Source organism: Arachis stenosperma, chromosome 7 (assembly GCF_014773155.1).
Source record: "Arachis stenosperma cultivar V10309 chromosome 7, arast.V10309.gnm1.PFL2, whole genome shotgun sequence".
NCBI lineage: Eukaryota > Viridiplantae > Streptophyta > Magnoliopsida > Fabales > Fabaceae > Arachis > Arachis stenosperma.
The window spans coordinates 82244067-82262099 of NC_080383.1; the positions used below are offsets into that span (position 1 = coordinate 82244067).

The 18033-nt window shown below is 34.5% G+C and overlaps 1 protein-coding gene across 4 annotated transcripts; it reads left to right on the top strand.

Annotated features, from left to right (window-relative positions):
• Positions 1-734: 734 nt before the first annotated feature.
• Positions 735-6867, top strand: LOC130942091 (cold-responsive protein kinase 1-like). Of its 4 annotated transcripts, none has more exons than XM_057870778.1 (8): positions 735-959; positions 1390-1529; positions 1931-2046; positions 2144-2354; positions 2603-2843; positions 3055-3205; positions 3958-4352; positions 6847-6867. In XM_057870778.1, the coding sequence occupies exons 2-7, from the start codon at positions 1457-1459 to the stop codon at positions 4339-4341; spliced, it is 1176 nt and encodes a 391-aa protein (XP_057726761.1). In that variant the 5' UTR covers positions 735-959; positions 1390-1456; the 3' UTR covers positions 4342-4352; positions 6847-6867. The 4 variants fall into 4 exon arrangements, with proteins under 4 accessions (XP_057726761.1, XP_057726760.1, XP_057726762.1 ...); XM_057870777.1 differs by lacking the exon at positions 6847-6867 and adding an exon at positions 5520-6030; XM_057870779.1 differs by lacking the exon at positions 6847-6867 and having other exon boundaries at positions 2603-2697; positions 2770-2843; positions 3958-4400.
• The last annotated feature ends 11166 nt before the right edge of the window (positions 6868-18033 follow it).

Sequence of the window (18033 nt, forward strand, 5' to 3'; positions counted from 1 at the left end):
CATTTATTGTAAACTCGAGATATGCACACACTTATTTTTCACTGTAAACGAGATAAATAATACAATATAAATCAATAAAAACACTTCAAATTATCTATATTCATAAATAAAATATTTATTTTATTTATTAAAAAAAAATTCCTTTAACTCCTTTCTTTTGCCACCTTTGCAAGGAGCATCGATCAAAATTAAATACCTTTACAAATAAATAGATAAGTTTCACAAATTTAATTATTTTTTTTCAAAGTCAATACCATCAAATATTTCTTAATAAATAAAACACAAAATGTTCACGGGAAAAATCATGTGCCATAATATATTTAATTAATCAATACTTTCACTTTTCAAAGCTAAGGGTTGCTAGATTGGGATATCAAATTTGACTAGTATCTATATTTCCATTTTCCATCTTCCACTTAGAACTGTTTTTCCATTTTCCATTTTCCATCATACACATGGCACATGCAAACAGACAAAGTAACAACAACATAGAATTTCTATTTTGTCGTAAACAAAAAAATTAATTTTAATATATTATTAGTAAAAACTTTATACGTGTATTTAATTGTATAATATAAAATTAATAAAAATAATTATTTTTTATATTTTCTTAAAAAACTGAATGCTATGTGATGATGCATCAAAATTAAACACCCTAAACAAATGTTATGTAAAAAAGTACAGTTTGTGGTATATAGATAGAGAAATGAAGTTTCAAACTAAGTACGCGTACATTAATGGCTACAATGTGCTACATGAAGTCAAGAACATGGTCATAGTAAGCATTCATATTGGGACCATAGCTGATAGGCCATACTATTAATTATAATTATTAACTAACCCCATCAAAGAGGCGAGAACACAACCCCATAATCACGGCTTCTCAAAATTCTCTTGACTAAAGACCTTATTCTTTTCCTTCTCTCTATTCCTACTTGTTTCATCAAGTTTCTTCTCAGGTTTGTTTCATCTTTTACTTTTGCTCTTTCATTAATCTTTTGTTTATTTGCTTTGGATACCCTTCAATTATGAGTTTGTTCTCTGTGTTTGTTTCTATTTTCTCCTTTGCAAAGTAGCATTTTTTATTTACATTTTTGTAATATTTCGTCTTTACTCTTTGAGGAATATATGTTAGTTGTTGTTACTGTTGTTAGTGTATATAGGTAGGCTTTGGTTTCACTAACAAGAACAATACCATCTTATATGAACAGAACCTCTTATAATCTGGTTTTGGGTCTGGAATTATAGTTGCAAAATTGGTGCTTTGGTATCAATTATGATCACATTTTGTGTGTTATCTGTTATAGAAAACCATGAATATACTTTGTTTTGCCTTTGATTATTCTTCAAGATCTTTGACGCATTTTGATGGTTTCAACTTTCAACCAGGCTATTATTTGAAGCTGTTGATACCATTTGAAATTAGAAAGCTGCTTTCTGAGAATTACACTCAGTCATGACCTGTTTTCCTTTCTTCAGTAAGATCTCATCTTCAGCAAAACAAGAATCACATCCAGAAACTGATGAAGGTAACTTAAATACATCTTACAGCAAACTACATTCACCTATATCCAAATGGAATAGTTCTTGCGGATTCTCAGATTCGATTTAGTTTCTCAAGCTGCGGTATTGTTAACATATCTAGTGCATATTGTCCTAAAATAGTAAAATCCCTGAGGTTTGCTAAAATTCATTGTGACACCCTTATATTTGTTCAGTTTACACTAATGTCTTTTTAACAAAATATAAGGGTATTGAGTATAATAATACTTAAATCTTAGGTTAGATCAATGTAGTTTTTTTTAAATAGGGTAAAATTTACCAAATATACTAGGAAGTGAGTACAATTTTACTCAGATATCTATGATCTTTTATATTGAACAAAATCTGCATATGCTGCTAGATTTTAATTGAATATCCTTGTGAACAGATTTATCTGGTCTTCAACATGTTAGACTTTACACATACAAAGAACTAAGAAATGCTACTAAGGATTTTAGTCCAGCCAATAAAATTGGAGAGGGTGGTTTTGGTTCTGTGTATAAGGTAATCTGGACCACTTCCAAGTATTTCTTGAATCATTATTTATTTATTTACTTTTTCAATGAGATGCTAACGATAGTTCGTGGATGATGATAATCAGGGACAACTTAAAGATGGAAAACTTACTGCTATAAAAGTTCTTTCGGCGGAATCCAGACAAGGGGTGAAGGAATTCTTGACAGAGATTAATGTGATCTCAGAAGTTGAGCATGAAAATTTGGTGAAGTTATATGGTTGTTGTGTGGAAAGAAATAATAGAATATTAGTCTACAATTATCTCGAGAAAAATAGCCTCGCGCAAAGTCTTCTAGGTAACTGAATTTTCCTTTCAGTTGATTAACTATCTGTTGGATCGACCGTTTATCCCTAGTCGAAAACTATAACTTAACTGTTAGGAGTGCAACATTATTTCCTTAGTTTCTCAAAACTGAATCTATCATAAGGGGAAGTTAAGAATAAAGGACTTCATGAAATTAATTTTATTACTATCAAGTCATTGATGCTCAAACTTACTCTAATGCTTTTCTAATCATCCCCCCCCCCCCCCCCCTCTATTCAGGTTCAGGTGAACACACTAGCCTTCTCTTCAATTGGCAAACTCGATGTAAAATAAGCATTGGGGTCGCGCGTGGGCTAGCATTTCTTCATGAGGAAGTAAGGCCTCATATTATTCATAGAGATATAAAAGCAAGTAATATTCTACTTGACCGGGATCTTACTCCCAAGATTTCAGATTTCGGTCTTGCAAAGCTTATTCCAGCAAACATGACTCATGTCAGCACGCGGGTAGCAGGAACACTGTAAGTATTGTAATTGGAAGACTTTGATCCTTTAGCCTCAGTTTCTCAGTATTTACATTTTAAAAAAATTCAATATATGGAAATACAACACTACCTGAGTTCGTCATAATGGAAAATTTATATGTTTCAATTAAATTATTGCATGTGCATATAATCTTCCTTAAAATAATGATTTTGTTTCAGGTTTTTAACTGTTTGTTGTTCTGTTCAGAGGTTATTTGGCACCGGAGTATGCAATAGGCGGGAAGCTGACACGAAAAGCGGACATTTACAGTTTCGGTGTCCTCCTTGTGGAGATAGTGAGTGGAACATGTAACACAAATTCAAGATTACCTATGGAAGAACAATTTCTCCTAGAAAGGGTATGGATGTCTCACATTGCTTAATTGCATTGAATTGTAATCAATAATTCTGAAAATCACTTTGTTTCTTCAAATCTTCATCATTCATTTTCTGAGTACTTACATGAATTGAAGTCCCTAAGATAAAATATTTGTGCTCGTTCTCCATATTTACTAGTTAAACTCCTTATTTTTTCTGTAATGCTTGCACACTTTTCAGTGTTATAGTATATAGGTTAATCCAACCCATGACAAATTTCACACGTTACCTAAACGTTAAGTAAAAATATGAATGGTAGCAGAGTTATGCTTTAAATTAAAATGGAAAATGTAGAAGCTTTATAATTCTTCATCCGTAACTCATCAGCCTATGTTAGTCTTAATTACGATATTAAAACATCATCTTGATCCTTGAATGATTAGCTCGATGACAAAATAGTCCTTCAAAGATTGATAATTTTCCCATGGTATCCAAAAGATTAAATTCAGTGTAAGTGAAGACTGTTTTGTTAGGGATTTACTGAGGACTATAATGAAACATCATAATATGGTTTCTCCTTGATAAATATATTGGCATTCACAGAGTTAAATGACTATTTTCTGAGGAAATCTTCCTAACTTATTCATAATATGGAACAATGGAACTGCTGTCTTTATATTTTTATTTTCTGGGCTGCCAGGTTTTTGAGTTTCATTGCATAGTGTAATCTTATTTTACAGCATTATACAAGATTGCTGGACCTTCTCTCTAATTTTATCTTCTTCTTTTACAGGCATGGAATCTGTACGAGCGAAACGAATTGGTCGCACTCGTAGACATATCACTAAACGGAAAATTTGACGCCGAGCAGGCCTGTAGGTTCCTCAAGATTGGCCTTCTTTGCACTCAAGACTCCCCAAGGATCCGGCCTTCGATGTCTTCGGTAGTCAAGATGCTCACCGGAGAAATGACTGTCGACGACAGCAAGATAACAAAACCAGCCTTAATTACTGACATCATGGACCTTAAAGTTAGAAAGAAACAGGAAATTAATAACTCTAATATGAAGACAACATCTACATACAACACAAACACATCTTCACAGGGTAGTGCTACTAGCACCTTGTCATCACCTCCTTCTACTGCTGTAATTACTTCAACCTTCACTGCAAGATAAGATCAAAGCATGTAAGCAAACATTAATTAAGAGCTTTAATTTGAAATTATTTTATTTTATTTGATGTGCCTTGTATATCCCACTATCCTGCAAATTTTGCTGCTTTTTTAATGTTTTTCTTGTTTGGACGTTGGAATAAGAGCTTTCACAAAATGTACTGGCCTTTAAATATGGACAGACTTGTATTCAACTATAAATTTGAATCCATTTTTATGTAGAAACATCAAATATTGAAAATGAAAATAGAAAACGTTTATGCTAGAAAATTTTGAAAAGCTTTGTTCAAATTCTAGGTATATCTCAAAACTTGAAAACACTTTTTTGTGTGTGTGAGAGAAAAAGTGAAATAAGTCTAAGTTCTTGACAAGAATTTTACCCAAATCCTAAAGGATTAAGGGTCCGTTTGGGAAGATTTAAAAGTAATTTTTTTGAACTTTTGATTTATAAACAATAGTAATATTAATGTCTGGTGCAATTTTTAAAACTAAATTGCAACTTTTTAAGAAACTATTTAGGAGTTTATAGAGAAGTTAAAAAAATGACTTCTCTTATAATATTACTAATTTTTATCACATTTCTATAAAATAAGCAACTTTAAAACTAAAAATCCAAATACAAAATAATTTATTTATGAGTTACTTTTAATATAGTTATTTATTGTTTAAACTATTTTTTTAAAAAGAATTTAATTAAGTTGTTTATCCAAATTAAATACCTTTAAAACCACAGACTAAATATTTTTGTTCCTTTGCATTCCTTTCAACGTTGTCGTATAAATTCTCAAATCTTATGGTTGTGATTTATCAAAACATAAATACATTAAACTAAGTATATGAACCTTTGGTTATATTTTTTACTATAAAATACATAAAGTTTTACTATACAAACATAACAAAAAATAACACTAGAACAAAAACACAAAACTGTAGTGCAAATCTTTCAAGAGAATTAGAAGAAATAAGATAAAGAAAAAAGGCACCTACAAAGAATAAGAAGAAGAAAGAATAAGAAGAAACAAGAGGGCATTTACGTATAATAGGAATTGGCTGGACTTAGATTACTAAAAACTTTTTATGACCAACATGTTTGTTATATATAAATACATATTATATTTGTACAATTGTGGAAATACAAATCTAACTACATATTATATAAATTTTGTACTCAACATTGATCAGGGTAGAGTTATTCCTCCACACTTGCTGCTCTTCACTTCTTGTCTTGTACAATAAAGATTCATTATTCTTAGTGAATCTCCAATTAAGTGGGACCACAAGTTAAAAACAAATAAAAAAAATAAAAAAAGAAGTGGCTAATAAGCCACCGAAAAGAGAGTGTGTTAAGGTTCTTTCAACTGTTTTTGAAAGAAATGAAACAGTGAGAGGAGGGTTTTTATCGTCGAAGGAGAAGAAGAAATTTGGAGGAAAAAGACATGTCATTTTTTATCGGATTGAATTGGTAAATTTGTTCTATTTTTTATGAAATTTTAATATGTTTTTTTTGGTGTAGAAATGAATACTATGATATAACTTGTTAGTTGTATTTTTTTTCTTTTGTCTGATTTGAGATACCCACTTTATGGAGAATTTATGTTGATTCTATAAGTTTTGAGATGTTCTAGTGCTACTAAAAAGACTATTTGTGTACCCATTATTTTGATAGTGAAAGATTTTACTGGATTAAATCTCATGAATTTTTGTCCCTCTTTTGAAGTTTTTTTAATATTAAAATTCTAGTGTCTGATTATTTAATATCTGTCATTATATTTACTGCTTGGAATATATTTGGTATTGTCTATCTAATTGCACAGATTATGAAAAAAATTATATTTTTGGTGATTTTGCAATTAGACAGATTTTTGTTTGAGCCTTTATTTTTCCCAACAATTATATAGATATGAAATGCTACAACTATATTGAATTTAAAGTTTAAGAGAAACGCCTAAAAAATTAAAGAACAAAAAATTACAAATCAATAAAAATAAGAGATCTCACACATATAAATGTAAATTTTTTATGGCATAAATAGTAGAAACAAACTTACATCAATAAAGCGTGTTCCTATGGTCTCCAATTCAACAAACACTTCGTTTATGTCATTGAGGCTCTATTATAACAATATTTGAATATCAAAATTAATATTTTAATTAAAAAATTATTTCGAGCATAATAATTATATGATGGCAAGAAATGTTGAGTTGTCATCAAATTAAAGAGTTGGTAGTGAATATTTTAGAAAATTATTTAAAAATAATAAGTATGAAGCATGCATGGTTTAGAACTTTGGAAAGTAGTGCTTGTATTAAAGAAATAGATATGATATTCGTAATTATTATCGCCTTATTCTTCATATGTGAGTATGTGTGTGTGTTTTGTAATAAAGAGATAGGTATGCTATTTGTAAATATCATCGCGTTACTCTTCATGTGTGTGTTTGTAATAAAGAGTTAGATATGATATTGTAATGATCACTGCCTTACTCTTCATATGTGTGTGTTATGTGTAGTACTCCGACAATGCACAAAATTAAGAATTAAGAAGGGCAAAGAAGTGTAAGTGAGCAACAATTACAAAAGAGAGTGAGTGTGTATATGGAATCCCAAGGGGTGTGTGTATTGTCATAGAGCGAGACAGTGTAACTAAAGTGTTAGTGTGTCTGTTATTTTATACACATGTAAAATATTGTTATAATTTTCTTCTTATAATTGAGAGTTTATAATTTTTTTATATAGTAATAATATTTTTAAAATTGTCTAAAAATCAATTATTGTGTTTAGTTTTATTTATTTTCTCATCTTTAAATTTTAATTGTATTATTTTGTTCTACTACTTTGATACTAACAATGGTATTAGAACTTTAGATTCATAATATTTCCGTTGTAAAGGAGCAGGTTTATGTTAGTACCATGACAACAAAATTTAAGATAAAAAATTCAGCAAAAGTAAGTTCTCCCTTAGAAAACTAAAGATCAAGATAATTTTGAAGAAGGAAAATTGCTTAGATGCAATTCAAGACAGACCTGCAGGTATTGCCAATGACGACTGGAAAGAGATCGATGGCAATGTTGTTGCCAACTTACACATGGCAATGGCTAACTCCGTATTGTCAAGAATCTGTACGAGGCCAATTCACTACACAACAAGATATTCTTCAAGATGAGGCTTTATACTCTTCACATGAATAATCCACATTAGTCACGAAGCATATCAACAATCTGAATACATTATTTCACAACTAACAATCATGGACTGTCAAATTGGAGAAAATGAACATGTCGAGCTTCTTCTTTAAAGCTTACCATATTTGTATGATCAATTTATCATCAACATTACCAACAACAATATTACCAATTAACTCTGATTGATGATGTCGCTGCCGCTATTCTTGAAGAAGAAAGTAGGTGTAAAAACAACGATGATCGAATGAAGGGTTCAAGGCAAGCAGAAGGTTTGTTAATAATGAGAGAAAAATAATAGAATGTGGCTCTAGTGGGAGTCAGTGTTGTGACACATCAAAGTCTCGAAAGAGAAAGAACTTTACTTGCTACCACTGATGCAACAACTTCACAAGGATGTGTTGCAAGTATTTCTAACATAGAGACATCTTGTGCATTAAAGTAGTGATTGGTTGTGTATGTGGTGGATGACTGACTGATATTTGGTTAATGGATGGTGCTGCAACGTATACCATGACTTCACATCGAAACTGGTTTAGCACCTATGAACCGATTTTATTAGGATCTATGTTCGTGGAAGATGATCATGCTTTGGAAATTGTGGGTATTAATACTGTAAAAATCAAAATGTTTGATGGTTCCATACATATAATTCAAGGTGTGAGACATATAAAGAGCCTAAGAAAGAATCTATTGTCTATTGGGATCTTGGATGCTTAAAGGTACAAAATCAATATTGAAGCTGAAATCTTAAAGGTGTCAAGCGGTGCTCGTGTCATCATAAAAGCCAAAAGGCTAATAACCAATCTACTTACTCTTTGGAGATACAGTCCAAGATGCAGAGGTGGCGGTTGCATCTTTAAATCACGAAGTGATGTCGATGATGTGGCATCGTAGGCTAGGCCACAAGTCATGACGTGTCTACAAGTTCTTGTAGATAGCAATATTTTCTCATGGCTCAAATTCGTAAATCTACCTTTCTATGAGCACTGGTGACAAGCAAACAACACAAAATAAAGTTCGAAAGATCTACTGCCATAAGTAAGCACATACTAGACTTGATTCACTTTGATGCATGGGAACCACCTGTGATAACACTAGGAGGAGCAAAGTATTTTCTCTCCTTCATAGATGATTACTATTGAAGGGTATGAGTGTTCCTCATCAAGAAGAAGTTAGATATGTTTCCAGTATTCAAGAAGTTGAAATCACATATGGTGAAACTAGAAAGAAAATCAAGTGCATGAGGACAAATAATGGAGGAGAATATACATATGGTGATTTCATCGCATTTTACAAGGAGGGCATTCAATGGCAACTCATAGCGATATACACTCCTCAGCAAAATGGTGTAGGAGAGTGGATGAACAGAACTCTTCTTGGAAGGACTTGAGCTATGTTGTGAACTATTAGATTAGCCAAATCTTTCTAGGAAGAAGTAGTGAAAATAGCCTGCTACTTGATCAATCGATCACCATCGACAACAATTGGATTGAAAAACACCAATGGAGATGTGGCAAGGCAAGTCATTGGATTATTCTTCTCTCTATATCTTCAGATACCCTGTATATGTGATGTTCAAATCTTGAGAAAAAAACAAAGTTGGGTCCTAAATTCAGAAAATGTATCTACTTGAAATATGTTGACAATCACTATAAGAAAAAATGATGAATATCATCGGATTTACCGACAGAATAACAAAAATAATCTTTCGGTAAATATATTACCATTGAATTTAGTGTCGAAAATAATCCGACGATATAACCCTTGACGGTAACTAATTACCATAAGATTTTTTAATCTGCCCATAATTACTGGCGGATTCTGTGGCATATTCTTTGACAAAAAACTATTTGGTTATCGGCAAAAAATTTTTGCCAGTAATTTTGGCGACACACTATATTGTTTTGTGCCGACTTACCGTCGGATTTTTCTCGGTAAATCTGACGGTAAACTCAATTTTTTTAACACAATTAGTAGTCAAATTCAATTTATTATTTTAATTTTTTTTACACAACTAGTAAAGAAATTCTAAATCATAGAAACCAAATAATGATTTTATTAAACAACAAGTGTATGTAATAAAAAGTCAAATTAATAAAATAAATCCAATAGTTTGGAACAAAATCCTAATGACGACAAATCCTGGTAGTCGTCATCATCCCCCTGGTCCTGCTGAGGCGACAGACTAGGTGGTGATGTTGGTGCCCCTCCAGCAGCACCATTGCCACTACCAGTGCTACTGCCTGATGATTGGGATTTTTGTGTGGTTTAGAATTTCACAATAAGATCTCGTTGCAAGTATAGGTTCTAAACCAACTAAAATTCTTTCATACAAAAATTTGTTTGTCACAAGTACAAATTCCTAAAATTAATAACCGAAGTATTCAAATCTCGGGTCGTTCTCCCTAGGAATTGCAATAAAGTGTTCTTGTTATTGGCTATGAAGTATCTTTGGGGTTTTTGAAATGATGAACAAGAAATGTAAATGGCAAAAGAGATAAACTAACAATTAGGAAAGCTCTTATCAAGGTATGAGAACTAGAAGTCCTATCCTTATTATCATCCTCAATTGTGATGAGAATTGTTCATTGCCTCCACTTAGTTAACCTCTAACTATGAAGGAAAGTCAAGTGGATATAATCAACTTGATTCCACAAGTCCTAGTCAAATCATAAAAAAGACTAGCTTAGTGGTATTCAAGTCAATTAGCAACTCTCAATTATCAATCAACAAAAGAGTTGGATAACTCAAGAGTCTCCAATTACTCAACCTAGGCCAAGAGGAGCAAAATCTACTCTAACATCCTTCCAAGTATTTTATCAAACACTTGGAAGGCATAAAAGGAAAGCATAGAAAATTGACAACAAGAATAAAATCTAGCAACTACTAATTGCAAAGAATTAACAACAACAATCAATTAAAGCACAATTAACATGAATTACCTCAAATTGCATTAAAAGAAAATAAAAGGAACAAGAGTGTATCAACAACAAAGTAAACAAAATAGAGGAAATTATAATAAGAGAATAGAAGAACAAGATGTAACAATAAGAAATTGAAAAGAAGGATTAAACCTAGATCTAAGAGAAGAGCTTACACCTAATCCTAATCCTAATTCTAGAGAGAAGAGAGAGTTTCTCTCTCTAGAAAACTAACTATAACTACTTCTAAAACTAATTGGTAACTAACTAGTTCACTCCCCTTCAATCCTTGAGTTATATAGAATCAAAAATGAGTTGGATTGGGCCCAAAATGCTTCAGAAATCGCTGGCCACAAGTTGCCTTTAGTGAGTCACGTGCAGCTTCCCACGCGTACGCGTACATCAAACGTATACGTACATCACGCTTACGCGTCTTTAAATGCTGGGAAACTATGACAAAATTTCTATCATTTTGAAGCCCCAGATGTTAGCTTTCCAACGCAACTGAAACTGCTTTATTTAGATCTATGTAGCTTAAGTTATGGACGATTAAGTGCGAAGAGGTCAGGATTGACAGCTTTGCGATTCCTTCATTTCTTCATGAGTTCTCCATTTTTACATGCTTTTCCTTCGTTCCCTTAATCCAATCTTTGCCTCCTAAACCTAAAATCACTTAACAAACACATCAAGGCATCTAATGGAATCAAGGTGAATTAAATTTAGCTATTTTAAGTCCTAAAAAGCATGTTTTCACTCTTAACACAATTAAAGGAGAATTTGCAAAACCATGCTATTTTAGTGAATAAATGGGAGAAAAGTTGACAAAATCCTCTAAATTCAACACAAGATAAATCCTAAAAATGGGGTTTATCAACCTTCCCACACTTAAACCATAGCATGTCCTCATGCTAAACCAAGAAGGAAACAAGGGGTATGACATTTATTCAATACAACCTATCTATATGCATCCTATCTAAGTGAATGCAACTAATTGTAAAATGATTCTACCTACTTGGTTAAAAATAAATCAATCCTCCAAGAGCATGTATAAACAGGTAGGGCCAAGGTCATATGACGATTCATGAATTCTACCAATTAAAGTATAAAAATGAAGTTCAAATAAACTTGCAAAAAGAACGCTCATGAAAGCCGGGAATCAAGGAATTGAGCATCGAACCCTCACCGGAAGTGTTTGCACTCTAGTCGCTCAAGTGTTTAGGGTCGATTCTCTCAATTCTCCCCTAATCATGCTTTCCAAGATTTGTTTTTCATCTAACAATCAACAATTATTCAATGCATGCATACATTCATCATGAGATATTTTCATAGGTTGTAATGGGGATAGGGTCAAGGTAGGATTGTATATGGTTAAGTGGACTAGAATTTGAATCTTTGATCAACTTAAACTTCCCACCTAACCTATGGCAACCTATACAATTTAAGTGCTAACCTAACTACCCATTCTTCACTTTTTCACATACTCATGCATTTTCTTTTGATTACCACACATATGCATTGATCTTTATTACTCTTTACTTTGGAGCATTTTGTCCCCTTTTATTGTTTTTTTTCTTTTTTCTTTTTCTATATTTTTTTCATATACATAATTTTTTCTTTTTATTTTCTCATTTTTTTTCTTTTCTTTTCTTTTCAAACTAAAATTTATACAAGAGCATCAATGCATATGGTTTTACATTTAGTCTACACATGAGCATGTACCCAATTCTCAATATTTTCAACAAAAATACAACATACACCTTTTTCCAACCAATGTCCCAAGTTTTCCCACACTTGAATGATAGACACTCTCACTAGCATAAACTAATCAAAGATCCAAACAAAGGACATTTATTATTTTTCGCTTTAAGGCTTGTAATGTGCTAAAAAAATGAACAAGTGGGTTAATTGTAGGCTCAAATTTGGCTAACAACGGAAGATAAAAGGTAAGGCTATTTGGGTAAGTGAGCTAATTGAAATGATGGCCTCAATCATATAAATTCATGTATACATGGAATAATGGACATAAAGAATCAAACAAATCAAAGATTAAAATCATAAAAAGAGAATAATGCACACAAGAATGGAAATAAGTGGTTATAAGATGTAACCACGCAATTAAGCTCAATTCTCACAAGGTTGTGTGTTCTTAGCTCAAAAACTATGTTCCAAAATACATTCTTCAAGCAAGTTCAACAAAAATTTGTTTTTCAAATTGGTAGGGTGCCCTAAAATAGTTTTTTGGAAAAGAAATCATCACCCTAACCAAGTAGTCCTAATAAGAAAGAAGTGGTAAAAATATGTACAAACTCTAACTAACATGCAACCTATCATGCAATGCAACAACTAGCTAACATTGGTGTTGAAAAAGAAAATTTTTATCCACGGAAGTCAGTCAGACGACTTCGCCACACTTGAAGATTGCACCATCCTCGGTGCATGCAAAGAAGAGCAAGGTGGATGGGTTGAAACAACTGATGAGCTTCTTCAAAAGGTTATGCGGATGAACTTGTTTCTTGCCCCATTTAGAAACTTCTCATTTCCTTCTTGGTGGCCAACCTAAAAGAAAAGAAAATTAAGCCTACAATAAAGGTATCAAAGCAAATAGAACATAGGCGGGGGCTAATGCCAAATAAGAGTAAGGTTCTCAACTACATGGTAGCTACAACATGTGAGTGAGAAAGCAATATAAGCTAAAGCATATCAACTAATACTTGATGCAAAAGTAATCAAAGTACAAGTAAATGCCATGAAGAGCATGTTGAGCATCAAGTTTAAACAAGAAAGAGTGGGTCATGAAAGACAATATGAGGTCATATCAATGCACAAAGAACACAAGTGTCATAAAAGATTGAGCATTGATTTTAAAAGTTTCATCACCCAACAATATCAAACAAGTCAAGAAGTACCAAGATTAACCAAGAAATTCTCAATAATTGAGTAAGAGAATTCAACACTATTATTAAAATAAGAAACTTTACAAAAATTACAACAAGCTATAAAAACAAAATTAAAATGCAAAGAATAAAAGTATGTAAATGCAATAAACAAAATAGAATGAAGAATGAGAAAAAAAACTCTTTTTTTTAGAGAGGGAAAAGAATAAGGTAAGAAAAGAAGAGGGGAGAAGAAGAAAGATAAAAAGAAAGAAGAAGGAAAAAAGAAAGAGAGGGGAAGAAAGAAGAAGAAAAGGGAAAAAATAGGGCGTAAGTCGACGCGGACGCGTCATTGGTGCACGAAATTGTGATCATCAATGGCGCCATCAACATGGTACGCTCATTGCAATCTCAACTCTGTATCACAACTTCGCACAACTAACCAGCAAGTGTACTGGGTCGTCCAAGTAATAAACCTTACGCGAGTAAGGGTCGATCCCACAGAGATTGTTGGTATGAAGCAAGCTATGGTCACCTTGTAAATCTTAGTCAGGCAGACTCGAATGGGTATAGATGATATATGAATAAAACATAAAGATAAATATAGAGATACTTATGCAATTCATTGGTGAGAACTTCAGATAAGCGAATGGAGATGCTTGGTTCCTTCCGTCTCTCTGCTTTCCTACTGTCTTCATCCAATCCTTCTTACTCCTTTCCATGGCAAGCTTATGCAAGGGTTTCACCATTGTCAGTGGCTACCTCCCATCCTCTCAGTGGAAATGTTCAACGCACCCTGTCACGGCACGGCTATCCATCTGTCGGTTCTCAATCAGGCCGGAATAGAATCCAGTGATTCTTTTGCGTCTATCACTAACGCCCCGCCCTCAGGAGTTTGAAGCACGTCACAGTCATTCAATCATTGAATCCTACTCAGAATACCACAGACAAGGTTAGACCTTCCGGATTCTCTTGAATGCCGCCATTAGTTCTTGCCTATACCACAAAGACTCTGATCTCACGGAATGGCTGGCTCGTTTGTCAGGCGAGCGCTCGGTTGTCAGGCGATCAACCATGCATCGTGTATCAGTAATCCAAGAGATATTCACTCAATCTAAGGTAGAACGGAGGTGGTTGTCAGTCACACGTTCATAGGTGAGAATGATGATGAGTGTCACGGATCATCACATTCATCAAGTTGAAGAACAAGTGATATCTTGGAACAAGAACAAGCAGAATTGAATAGAAGAACAATAGTAATTGCATTAATACTCGAGGTACAGCAGAGCTCCACACCTTAATCTATGGTGTGTAGAAACTCCACCGTTGCAAATACATAAGAACAAAAGTGATCATTGGTTTCAGCCCCAGAGAGGGAACCAACAGAACCAAGATGAAAATACAATAGTAAAAGGTCCTATATATAGAGAACTAGTAGCCTAGGGTTTACAAGGATGAGTAAATGACATAAAAATTCACTTCCGGGCCCACTTGGTGTGTGCTTGGGCTGAGCAATGAAGCATTTTCGTGTAGAGACTCTTCTTGGAGTTAAACGCCAGCTTTTGTGCCAGTTTGGGCGTTTAACTCCCACTTAGGTGCCAGTTCCGGCGTTTAACGCTGGGAATTCTGAAGGTGACTTTGAACGCCAGTTTGGGCCATCAAATCTTGGGCAAAGTATGGACTATCATATATTGCTGGAAAGCCCAGGATGTCTACTTTCCAACGCCGTTGAGAGCGCGCTAATTGGGCTTCTGTAGCTCCAGAAAATCCACTTCGAGTGCAGGGAGGTCAGAATCCAACAGCATCTGCAGTCCTTTTCAGTCTCTGAATCAGATTTTTGCTCAGGTCCCTCAATTTCAGCCAGAAAATATCTGAAATCACAGAAAAACACACAAACTCATAGTAAAGTCCAGAAAAGTGAATTTTAACTAAAAACTAATAAAAAGTATACTAAAAACTAACTAAATCTACTAAAAACATACTAAAAACAATGCCAAAAAGCGTACAAATTATCTGCTCATCACAACACCAAACTTAAATTGTTGCTTGTCCTCAAGCAACTGAAAATCAAATAAGATAAAAAGAAGAGAATATACTATAGACTCCAAATTATCAATGAAACTTAGCTCCAAATTAGATGAGCGGGACTAGTAGCTTTTTTTGCCTCCAAACAGTTTTGGCATCTCACTTTATCCTTTGAAATTCAGAATGATTGGCTTCTTTAGGAACTCAGAATCCAGATAGTGTTATTGATTCTCCTAGTTAAGTATGATGATTCTTGAACACAGCTACTTATTGAGTCTTGGCCGTGGCCCAAAGCACTCTGTCTTCCAGTATTACCACCGGATATATACATGCCACAGACACATAATTGGGTGAACCTTTTCAGATTGTGACTCAGCTTTGCTAAAGTCCCCAATTAGAGGTGTCCAGGTTTCTTAAGCACACTCTTTTTGCCTTGGATCACAACTTTATTTCTTTCTTTTTCTTTTCTTTTTCTTTCTCCCCTTTTTTTCTTTTTCGTTTTTCTCCTTCTCTCTTTTTTTTTTGTATTCACTGCTTTTTCTTGCTTCAAGAATCATTTTTATGATTTTTCAGATCCTCAGTAACATGTCTCCTTTTTCATCATTCTTTCAAGAGCCAACATTCATGAACCACAAATTCAAAAGACATATGCACTGTTCAAGCATACATTCAGAAAACAAAAAGTAGTGCCACCACATCAAACTAATTAAGCTAGTTTTAAAGATGAATTCGAAATCCTGTACTTCTTGTTCTTTTGTGATTAAAAACAGTTTTCATTTAAGAAAGGTGATGGATTCATAGGACATTCATAACTTTAAGGCATAGACACTAAGACACTAATGATCATAAGACACAAACATGGACAAACATAAGCATAAAAATTCGAAAAACAAGAAAATAAAGAACAAGGAGATTAAAGAACGGGTCCACCTCAGTGATGGCGGCTTGTTCTTCCTCTTGAAGGTCTTATGGAGTGCTTGAGCTCCTCAATGTCTCTTCCTTGTCTTTGTTGCTCCTCTCTCATGATTCTTTGATCTTCTCTAATTTCATGGGGGAGGATGGAATGTTCTTGGTGCTCCACCCTTAGTTGTCCCATGTTGAAACTCAATTCTCCTAGGGAGGTGTTCAGTTGCTCCCAATAGTTTTGTGGAGGAAAGTGCATCCCTTGAGGTATCTCAGGGATTTCATGATGAGTGGGATCTCTTGTTTGCTCCATCCTTTTCTTAGTGATGGGCTTGAGGTCATGCCTTCTCAGTTGAACCAGCTTCCCTCTTGAATCTCTCTTCCATTGGGCGCCCTCTTCACAAATGTTTATGAGGACTTGGTCCAACCTTTGATCAAAGTTGACCCTTTTTGAGTTTGAAAGGGATCTCGGGGGTCACCTTCTTCAAGGCCACAACTTCATAGAAGTGGTCTTGGTGCACCCTTGAGATGAATCTCTCCATCTCCCATGACTCGGAGGTGGAAGCTTTTGTCTTCCCTTTCCTCTTTCTAGAGGTTTCTCCGGCCTTGGATGCCATAAATGGTTATGGAAAAATGAAAAGCAACGCTTTTACCACACCAAACTTAAAAGGTTTGCTCGTCCTCAAGCAAAAGAAGAAAGAATAGAGGAGAAGAAGAAGAAAATGGAGGAGATGGAGGAGGTTGTGTGGTTCGGCCAAAAGGGGGAAGAAGTAGTGTTTAGGGTGTGTGAAAATGAAGGAGTGAAGATGGGTTTATATAGGGGTAAAGGGAGGGGTAGGGTTCGGCCATTATGGGTGGGTTTGGGAGGGAAAGTGGTTTGAATTTGAATGGTAAGGTAGGTGGGGTTTTATGAAGGATGGATGTGAGTGGTGAAGAGAAGATGGGATTTGATAGGTGAAGGGTTTTTGGGGAAGAGGTATTGAGGTGATTGGTGAATGGGTGAAGAAGAAAGAGGGTGGTGGGGTTGGTGGGGATCCTGTGGGGTCCACAGATCCTGAGGTGTCAAGGAAAAGTCATCCCTGCACCAAATGGCATGAAAAAATGCGTTTTGAGCCAATTCTGGCGTTAAACGCCGGGCTGGTGCCCATTTCTGGCGTTTAACGCCAGGTTCTTGCCCTTTCCTGGCGTTTAACGCCAGTCTGGTGCCCCTTTCTGGCGTTAAACGCCCAGAATGGTGCCAGACTGGGCGTTAAACGCCCATCTGCTAGCCTTACTGGCGTTTAAACGCCAGTAGGTTCTTCATCCAGGGTGTGCTGTTTTTCTTCCTGTTTTTCAATCTGTTTTTGCTTTTTCAATTGATTTTGTGACTTCTCATGATCATCAACCTACAGAAAACATAAAATAACAAAGGAAAATAGATAAAATATGACATTGGGTTGCCTCCCAACAAGCGCTTCTTTAATGTCAGTAGCTTGACAGAGGGCTCTCATGGAGCCTCACATTTTCTCAGAGCAATGTTGGAACCTCCCAACACCAAACTTAGAGTTTGAATGTGGGGGTTCAACACCAAACTTAGAGTTTGGTTGTGGCCTCCCAACACCAAACTTAGAGTTTGACTGTGGGGGCTCTGTTTGACTCTGATTTAAGAGAAGCTCTTCATGCTTCCTCTCCATGGTGACAGAGGGATATCCTTGAGCCTTAAACACAAAGGATTCTTCATTCACTTGAATGATCAGTTCACCTCTATCAACATCAATCACAGCCTTTGCTGTGGCTAGGAAGGGTCTGCCAA

What these genes read in the sequence shown, in the direction of transcription:
- LOC130942091 (XM_057870778.1), top strand. Translation starts at nt 1,457, where the DNA reads ATGACCTGTTTTCCTTTCTTCAGTAAGATCTCATCTTCAGCAAAACAA. An exon ending in ACATCCAGAAACTGATGAAG is followed by an intron (nt 1,530 to 1,930) that starts GTAACTTAAATA and finishes CCTTGTGAACAG; the next exon opens with ATTTATCTGGTCTTCAACAT. An exon ending in AACAATTTCTCCTAGAAAGG is followed by an intron (nt 3,206 to 3,957) that starts GTATGGATGTCT and finishes CTTCTTTTACAG; the next exon opens with GCATGGAATCTGTACGAGCG.